Consider the following 9,706-nt stretch of genomic DNA (forward strand, 5'->3'; position numbering starts at 1 on the left):
AGATCGAAGGAGATCACCTATCAAATACCCTAGCTTATCTTTGCCTGAGATATACATCTCGATAATTTGTGATAGGTCCAAGTACAGTTCAACTCGAGTCCGGTCCGAATCTTGTCTGGTCTGGTCTGACTTGACTCTAGTCCAAATATGGTCCAGGGTCGAGCCTTGTCTCTTGTGGGTCGAGTCTGGTTTGAATTTGGTCTGATCTGGTCTGATCCAAGTCGAGTCTAGTCCGAATCCGAGTTCAGTGTGGTCCGGTCTAAGTCGTTGGTCTTCGAAATTAAATCCTACTCCCTAACTTTGGACTGGTTTAATTTCAAAATCTCATCGTCCCCACAACGTTGCCTCTAAGCCACGCGGGATGAGAGATCTGTTCATTCATCCTTCAAAGAAGGGCTTTGCCTTCGAAGATTCTACGAGGGTTCTTCTCATTAAGAGTCAAAATTCTCTAGCTACATTTCTGATGCGGCTCAAAGCATATTGAACCCTTCAGAGCTCCCTCTTACACCTGAGTGTTAGATAACCTTAATCTTCAATCTGAATCTAGAATTTACATCATGCTAGAATATTAAGATATGGGATACGGGATACAGGATAAATACTTGGATCCATTCTGAACGATCTTCTGTTGTAGAATTACTACAACAATCAATACGAACGTATGAATGGTTTTTTATGATCTTCCTCAACTAAATCTCCTTTATTCCTCTTGAGACTGTCATCTCTCTTCTAGATGGGGAGAAGAGAAACCGTGTTTTGATTTAGTCTCTGGGGACCACAAACATAATGTTCTATTTATATTGTTTAATTAGGGTTCCCATAATTCCCTAATTAAGGAAAAATAGGTATCTACTCAATTGGCCCATATTATAATTTCAGCCCATTCCAGTAAATAGTAAATATAATTGTAATTAAATATGTTGCCCAAATTAGATTAGGAAACGTGACATGGGGTTGCTTTGGAAGGGGAACAAGCACGTTAGATAGACGACAGTGGAGACCATCCTCCGTGAAGGGACTTTGCGGCCATTAACGAAGCTTCTGTCGTTAGAATTGGAAGATGTGTCCATGGCGGAGGAATCCTGCAACAAGCTCCGCAACCCGTTGACAAAATCGCCACTCAAGACGTTGTTGGAAGCTCTCTGGTTTCTGATTTGATGCTGGCCGGATCAGAGAAGTCCCTCACGGCCTATTTGGTTACCTCTTGGCATCCAAATTCCATCATCACCTGTAAGGATCTTGTAACAAGTTCAGTAGCAATGCCTCTCCGTCTATAAGGCTTGAGCTTTATCATCTATGGGGCCATCCATATGTATGTCCTAGGATCCTTAGCCTGAGAATCACAATACGCCTCTTCACAGGCAATTCCAAAATCAGAAATTTTCAAGCAGAAGTTTTCATCAAATAAGATGTTCTCAGGCTTGAGGTCCCTATGAATAACCCCTTGTGAGTGAATATATTCCACACCCCGAGCAATATCAAGAGAGATTGCAATAAGTTTCTCTAGAGGGATGGACTTCCGCTCAAGCTTATGCAAGAAGGCCCTCAAGGAACCTCCCGCAAGTCCTCTGAGATAATACGAAAACAGGTGGTTTTCTGCAAGCTGCAACCAACTCTATCAGATGTCTATGGTGGAGATGAGACAGTTGGGTGACTTCTCTAGTGAACTGCTTCTCCAACCGAACAGCCACGTCGCCATCATCCAAATCCTCTGCCATTTTTAAAGAACTGAAGAAAGCAAGAAGCACCATAATTTAGTCCGCCCAAAGAACCTCCCCCTTCCTTTTTTCGTCCAAACTCCCCCACCCAAGGACTGGACCGGTTTTTGGTTAATTTCGTTCTTCACCTGCTAAGCCGATCCTGCGAGGAGAAGAACCCCGAGTATGTTGCGGTTCTCACCTGAGCATGTGATTCGATCACGGAGTATCGGAGGAGCGAGAGGAGCGATTTGATAGTAGTAACATAATCGATGTGACATCTAACGTTGGCTAAACGGTAGGGGCTTCCGAAATCGGGTCCGCAGCAGGAAGCACGACACAGGGAGAAAGAATGAGAATTTTATCCTTGCGTCATTGTAGAACGCAGGAGTTTTTCTTCTGTAGTCGTCACCAAATGGGTTATTCTATATAGGGACTAAAAAGAAAAAAAAAACATAGATACAAACCTAAACTTCTAGAAATAATAGATCAGAAAAGGATCACATTATCTTTGTGGGTTGATCAAGTTAACCCACAGAACTTGCTCTAATACCATGTTGAATTTCTGAAAAAGATAAAAATTGTATTGACTTGATAATCTAATTTGAGTACATGAACCCCTATTAATAATAGAGAAAAATAGTAGTGCACTTACAATTAAATTACCTTTGTCCTAATTACACCCAAGCACTAACACTAAGATGAGTCCTAGCATAATTAAATTACTCAACATAAATAGAAGACTAATATAACTAAAACACGAGAATCTTGTAAACCTCACTTCCTCCTCTGGAAGACATCTCATGCCAACTATTGTCACTTATTATTGAACGACGGAGAACAAGCCACCAAAAGTCAGATTTAGTAAGTTGTTCAACGCCCTAATTCTTTTCTATTTTTCTACCAAATAATACCTTAAAACCATGATTGTATTTTCAAATTTGTGTAAAAGGAGGCTTAGATATAAGGAATCTAGTTAAAACTTCAAGGGAAATCTAGATCTTAGTAAGGGAAATCTAGATCTTAGTATTGGTAGTTTCACTTGAAGAAATTCTTAAGTGGATCTCGAATTACGATACTCAAGTCAAAAAAATATTTTCCTAAGTTTTTTATTAATTCTTGTAACTAAGTTTATAATAAATTATAATTATCTATTTAGTTGTTATGTGAGTAGATTATTACTAAATATTTAAAAATTTATTAAAAATTTAAATTAATATTTTTAAATACCTTGTTACCTTAAAGTGTAGGTTAAGCTTATAAATATTACTTGATTTATAACTTGATATTATGATCAAGTAAATAAATATATACACATTGATTCTTTCCTGTCTTCCAACACTCCCCCTCAAGCTGGGATTGAGAGAACTCCCAGCTTGCTGCAAATAATGTATACTTTTTTTTTTTGTATAATATGCTTTCATCTTCCAACACTCCCCCTCACGTTGGTGCTCTTGTTCATTAGGCCCAACTGGTATAATATCAGTGAGAGTAAATCACTCCTAGTCGGTAAGACATTGCTCTAAAGTATCTACCTCCACCACCGTGTCCCTCCACAGGACAACGACTCTCAAGTGGTAGAGTAATATATGATATTAATGGGGGGAAGTAACATAAATATAACAATAAGTTCCTCTGTCATGGACTTCTAACCACAAAAATGTGATATGTTTTACGGGGATGAAGTTCCTCCGTCACGGACTTCCAACTACAAAAATTTTGATATTTTTTACGGGGATAAAGTTCCTCCGTCATGGACTCCCAACCACAAAAAAATGATATTTTATACGGAGATGTAGTTCCTCCGTCATGGAATCCCAACCACAAATAAATTTAATATTTTTGACAGGGATGAAATTCCTCCATCATGAACTCCCAACCACAAATAAGTTTGATATTTTTTACGAGGATGAAGTTCCGCCATCAAGGACTCCCAATCACAAATAAATTTGATACTTTTTACGGGGATGAAGTTCCTCCGTCATGGACTCCCAACCAAAAACGTTTTAATATTTTTGATGGGGTTGACGATAAATAGTGGTATGATATCATCAAACGAGACACAATAACAGCTGCTTAAATGGGTTTTGCTTGGGCCCATTTAACATGACTCAAAATAATCCTTGTAAAATTACCCATGGAATAATCCAATGCCCATATCTAGACCAAATAATATGCTGACCACGGAATAATTTGCCAATTCTTCAAAAATAATAATCCAGCCAGAGAAAAAATTTACTGAGTAGCGCCGAAATCTTGGGCACGTTTACCGAGGTAAAATGGCCCGGGTCAGGTTGAGCTGGACCGGAGTTGACCCGGACCGAGTTGGTCCGAGTTGACTCGGTCTGGCTGGTGCAGAAGCTCTACCATCGGGTTGCCGATTCACTGGCACGCTGGTCCAAGCTGACTCGGGCGAGTCCGGGTCGCTGAACCCAGCTGATTATTTCTTGTTTCCTAACTTAGGAAACATGAAATATTTGAACAGTCTTCTTCCCAACTTCTTCGGCAATCGGCTTCTTCGGCAATGGCAACTTCAGCAACGGCAACTTTTCAGACAGAGACTCCTTAAAAAGAAATGGAATCATCGTTGAGAAAAGGAAACTCTCATTCTTCCCCACGACGACGATCCCGGCTTCGAACAGAGCGGAATAGCAACGGGAAACTTTCCGGAATAAACCAGAGAGCTCCTTTCCAGAAACGGAAATCACGGCATCATCGCCCACCGACGAAAACCAAGCAGCAGAAACGGTAACTTTGTTCTTCTTTCTCGATGAAGTCCTCCATTGCCACGATGCTGCTGTTCTTTCTCGTCTCCGTCTCATTCGGCCTCGTAACCTTCGCTGCGCAGTGCGAAGAGCAACACAAACTGAACGTGGAGTGCGCACCAGACGTGTGTAGATCTTACTTCTTTGGACACTATTCCAGAAACCTCCTCCGAAGCTTTGGAGTCGCAAACAGTGCAGTTCTCAGGCGAGAGAGGGATCTCTGCGGTGTCGGCGTTTAGACTACTAGGCTTGCTCCCACAAGTTGGCAAGATGGAAGCGGGACATCAACAAGCACCCGCTGACGCTCTGTGCGGTAGCGCTTGCGGAGCTTCTCGATCTTATGGCGACACTGGACGGCAGTCTTGGAAGGCGGGGAGAAATTGCAACGCCGGCGACGGAATCGGCAACCTCCTGCCAGTGGGAGGCCTTGAGGTTGCCGTGGCGGAGGGAGTGCCACTTCTCGCAGTAGGCATCAATGAGAGCTACAGTCTCATAGTGGGTCCAACACGGAGGTGTTGAATATACTACCTCAAGTTATTGATTCTCAGTAAATTAAGCATCATTGAATTGATTTTAAATCAATTAAGGATAATTGCCCTGTTTAGGACCTTCCTTACATATGAATTTGACCCTCCATTATAGGAGCTAATTACGTCAAATCATTCCTTGTCTGTACAAATCAGATCTCTTGTAAATCTTTGTAATGGATATTTCCCCTATAAATTAATGAAAGCATGCACCCCATTAGTGTGGTGAATTTTATAATCTTCTCATGGTATCAGAGCTCCATTTGGATTAACATCCTGTGAACCTCATGGCCTCAAATTCTTCTTCCGATCTTCTTCCCTTTAACACCTTGATTCATATGATCACCATCAAACTCTCTTCCTCAAATTATCTTTTATGGAAGAGTCAATTTCTTCCCCTTCTTGACAGCCAAGGATTATTGTCTCACGTTGATGGTACTCTTGAGCCCCCACCTTCGTTTGAGCCTCCTTTCTCTCAGACGCCAAATCCCAAATTTCAGACATGGAAAACAACAGACCAGCGTCTCCTCAGCCTTCTGCTGTCTTCTCTCTCCGAAGAAGCCATGGTAGAAGCCGTTGGCCTAACCACATCCCGTGAGGTGTGGATTGCTTTAGAAAATTCATTCAGCCACCGATCGAAGGCCCGTGGAATTCGTCTGAAAGACGATCTCCAGTTGATGAAACGCAGTAGCAGTCCAGTCAGCACCTATGCCCGTGCGTTCAAAGCACTGTGCGACCAACTCCATGCCATCGGTCGTCTCGTTGATGACACCGACAAGGCTCATTGGTTTCTCCGAGGTCTCGGCTCGGAATTTTTGAGCTTCTCCTCCGCCCAAATGGCTCAGAACCCCATCCCCTGTTTTCCCGACCTGGTGTCCCGCGCCGAAAGTTTTGAAATCTTCCAGAAATTGCTCGAGTCTTCGGCGACGGTGACACCCCAGGCTGCCTTCACTGCAAATCGACACCAATCTCATCGTTCTGGCGGTTTCTCTCGCCCGAATTGTGGCCTTAGTCGTCCTCATGGCAGTTCTTCCAGCCACGGGCAGAGCCCTGTCTCTCATCACGGCCATGGCCAGGGCACGGAAGGTTTTTCTGGCCACGGCCAACGCCAACCCACCACCAGCCACTGTCGCCGACCACCGCACTGCCAGATCTGCCGCCAAGAAGGGCATTACGCCGATCGTTGTCGACAGAGATACTCTCGGGACGATGAACCCCGCTCAGAAGCCTTTCTCGCTGATTCATTTCATTCAGCGTGTTCCCTGTCCGAAAATCAGTCTTCGGATTGGGTTGTCGACACTGGTGCCTCGGCCCACATGACCCCGACCCACACCTCTTTGGATCAATCTGTCCCCTATACGGGTAAGGACCGTGTAATTGTCGGGAATGGTGCGTCTCTCCCCATCACTCACACCGGTTATTTTTCTCCATCTTCCGATCTTAAATTATTAAATGTTTTGGTTGTTCCCCATCTTACCAAAAATTTGTTATCCATTAGTAAATTAACGCATGATTTTCCGTTATCTGTTACCTTTACTAATGATCTTTTTACTATTCAGAATCGTCAAACGGGAAAGGTGGTGGCAACTGGTAAACGTGATGGAGGTCTGTATGTGCTAGAGCGTGGCAATTCCGCATTTCTTTCCGTTTTGCAAAATAAATCTTTGCATGCCTCATATGAACTATGGCATGCTCGTTTAGGACATGTTCATCATTCCGTAATTTTCCTCTTGAATAAAAATAGCCAGCTCCATCTTACTTCTTTATTACCATCTCCGAAATTATGCGATACCTGTCAACTTTCTAAAAGTCATCGTTTACCTTATTTTCGCAATGAAAAAAAGTTCTCTCATGTTTTACATTTAATTCATTGCAACATATGGGGTCCCTCACCTGTTACTTCAAATTTGGGGTTTGTTTACTATGCTTTGTTTATTGATGATTATTCTCGGTTTACTTGGATTTATCCGTTGAAATTGAAATCTGACTTCTATGACATTTTTCTTCAATTTCAAAAATTTGTTGAAAACCAACATTCCGCTCGTATAAAATTTTTTCAAAGCAATGGTGGTGCTGAATTTACTAGTAATCGTTTTCAACACCACCTTCGTATCTCTGGAATTCATCATCAGGTCTCATGTCCATATACCCCTGCTCAAAACGGTCACGCCGAACTTAAACACCGCCATATAACTGAAACTGGTTTAGCTCTACTATTCCATTCTCACATGTCCCCTCGCTTCTGGGTTGACACCTTTAGCACTGCTGCCTACATCATCAACTGCTTGCCTACACCACTTCTCGGAGGTAAGTCCCCTTTTGAACTTCTCTATAGTCTTTCTCCCAATTATGCAAATTTTCATCCTTTTGGTTGTCGTGTATACCCCTGTTTACGTGATTATATGGCAAACAAATTTTCTCCTCGTAGTCTTCCTTGTCTTTTTCTAGGCTATAGCTCCTCGTACAAAGGTTTTCGTTGTCTTGATCCTATCACCTCTAGGATATATCTTACTCGACATGCCCAGTTTGATGAAACTCACTTTCCGTCTTTCATTTCTTCCCAGGCTCAACCCTTATCCTCTCTCCAGTTCTCCAATTTTTTGGAACCTAGTTCGTCTTCTTCTGGCATGCCCACATCTCTTCTAGTGTCCCATTCCCCGCATATTACTCAATCTAGTTCCCGTTTGTGTGATATTTGTACTGATTCTATGAATGAGTTTTTGCAGGCAACTAATCCCTCTTCAGGACCGCTACTACCGACTGTTGATCCTTCTCTTCCTGGGTCCACTGTCTTGCCTCCTGCTGCTTCTGTTCCTGCTATTTCCTTGGGATCCCATCCCATGGTCACCCGCGCCAAGGCTGGCATTTTTAAACCTCGTCACTCTGCTGATATTACTTTCTCTGGATCTGCTGGTCTTCTATCTGCCCTTTTGACATCCACTGAGCCTAAAGGGTTCAAATCTGTTGCCAAGAATCCGGCTTGGCTTGCTGCTATGGATGAAGAAGTTCGAGTATTGCGGGAAAATCATACTTGGACTTTGGTTCCTCGCCCTGCTGCCACCAATATTGTGGGTTCCAAATGGGTATTTCGTACCAAATATTTGCCTAATGGGACTGTTAAGCGGTTCAAAGCTCGTCTTGTCGCAAAGGGGTTTACTCAAATACCAGGCCTCGACTACATCGACACCTTCAGTCCTGTCATCAAAGCTATGACTATTCGGGTTGTGCTCTCTATTGCTGTCACAAATCGATGGGCTCTCCGCCAATTGGATGTCAAAAATGCCTTCCTCAATGGCCATCTCAATGAACAAGTTTATATGGAACAACCGCCTGGGTATATTGATCCTCGCTTTCCTGATCACGTTTGCAAGCTGTAGAAAGCTCTCTATGGCCTCAAGCAAGCCCCTCGCGCATGGTTTCACGGTTCAGCTCCTTTCTTACCCATCTTGGTTTCCTTTGTAATCGGGCTGACCCTTCGCTCTTCGTATTTCATCGGCACTCTGACATCCTCTATTTGCTCTTATATGTCGATGATATTATTATTACGGGGCAACAACCCCTCTCTTCTGGATAGCTTTGCCCACAAGCTACATTCTGAGTTTGCTAACAAAGACTTGGGATCCCTCAACTATTTCCTTGGTCTTGAAGCTACACCCACCGATGATGGCCTATTTCTTAGTCAGCTGAAATATGCGCGCGACATTCTTACCCGGGCCCACTTACTTGACAGTAAGCCTGTGCACACTCCCTTGGTGGTTTCTCAACATCTATCCTCTACTGGTCAGTCCTTCTCGGATCATACTCTTTATCACTCCCTTGTTGGTTCTCTTCAATACTTGACCATCACGCGGCCCGATATTGCTCATGCGGTCAACTCAGTGAGTCGATTTCTACACTCTCCCACGGTTGACCACTTCCTTGCTGTCAAGCGCATTCTTCGATATGTTAAAGGCACTCTCCATTATGGTTTAACCTTCCGTCCGTCTGCTTCACCTGGATCTTTAGTTGCTTATTCTGATGCTGACTGGGCCGGTTGTCCTGACACTCGTCGCTCTACCTCGGGTTACTCTATTTACCTTGGTGACAACTTAGTCTCCTGGAGTGCCAAGAAACAACCCACAGTTTCTCGTTCCAGCTGTGAGTCGGAATATCGTGCTCTTGCTCTCACTGCCGCCGAACTCCTCTGGCTCACTCATCTTCTTCGCGATCTCCAAGTTCCCATTCCTAAGCGGCCCCTTCTTTTATGCGATAACAAAAGCACTCTTTTCTTGAGCTCCAAGCCTATTGTTCACAAGCGGGCCAAACATGTTGAGCTCGACATCCACTTTTTGCATGAACTTGTTCTTGCTGGAAAGATTCGCACTCAATATGTGCCATCCCACCTATAGGTTGCGGATATCTTCACCAAAAGCGTCTCTCGACCACTATTTCAATTTTTTCGATCCAAGCTACACGTCTATCCTAATCCGACGCTTAGCTTGCGGGGGGTTGTTGAAGATACTACCTTAAGTGATTGATTCTCAATCAATTAAGGATCATTGAATTGATTCTAAATCAATTAAGGATAATTGCCCTGTTTAGGACCTTCCTTACAGATGAATTTGACCCTCCATTATAGGAGCTAATTACGTCAAATCATTCCTTGTCTGTACAAATCAGATCTCTTGTAAATCTTTGTAATTGGGATATTTTTCCTATAAATTAATGAAAGCATGCA

General features: G+C 43.2%; 2 protein-coding genes across 2 annotated transcripts; both read left to right on the forward strand.

The window, feature by feature from the left end:
- The first annotated feature begins 4,732 nt into the window (after positions 1-4,732).
- LOC137943532 (uncharacterized) lies at positions 4,733-8,366 on the forward strand. The gene is made up of 4 exons (XM_068789024.1): positions 4,733-4,974; positions 5,399-6,362; positions 6,549-6,707; positions 7,716-8,366. The coding sequence occupies exons 1-4, from the start codon at positions 4,733-4,735 to the stop codon at positions 8,364-8,366; spliced, it is 2,016 nt and encodes a 671-aa protein (XP_068645125.1).
- Positions 8,367-8,519: 153 nt separating this feature from the next.
- LOC137943533 (uncharacterized mitochondrial protein AtMg00810-like) lies at positions 8,520-9,377 on the forward strand. The gene has a single exon (XM_068789025.1). It carries the CDS (start codon positions 8,520-8,522, stop codon positions 9,375-9,377), a length of 858 nt encoding a protein of 285 aa, XP_068645126.1.
- The last annotated feature ends 329 nt before the right edge of the window (positions 9,378-9,706 follow it).

Source organism: Aristolochia californica, unplaced genomic scaffold (assembly GCF_029961685.1).
Source record: "Aristolochia californica isolate CCGP_79_NKW_82.1479 unplaced genomic scaffold, dmAriCali1.0.hap1 SCAF_11, whole genome shotgun sequence".
NCBI lineage: Eukaryota > Viridiplantae > Streptophyta > Magnoliopsida > Piperales > Aristolochiaceae > Aristolochia > Aristolochia californica.

Coding starts and splice junctions, on each gene's coding strand:
- LOC137943533 (XM_068789025.1), top strand. CDS start 8,520: ATGATATTATTATTACGGGGCAACAACCCCTCTCTTCTGGATAGCTTT.
- LOC137943532 (XM_068789024.1), top strand. CDS start 4,733: ATGGAAGCGGGACATCAACAAGCACCCGCTGACGCTCTGTGCGGTAGC. Junction 4,975..5,398: donor ATAGTGGGTCCAACACGGAG/GTGTTGAATATA, acceptor CCTTCTTGACAG/CCAAGGATTATTGTCTCACG. Junction 6,363..6,548: donor CCTATACGGGTAAGGACCGT/GTAATTGTCGGG, acceptor TTTACTATTCAG/AATCGTCAAACGGGAAAGGT.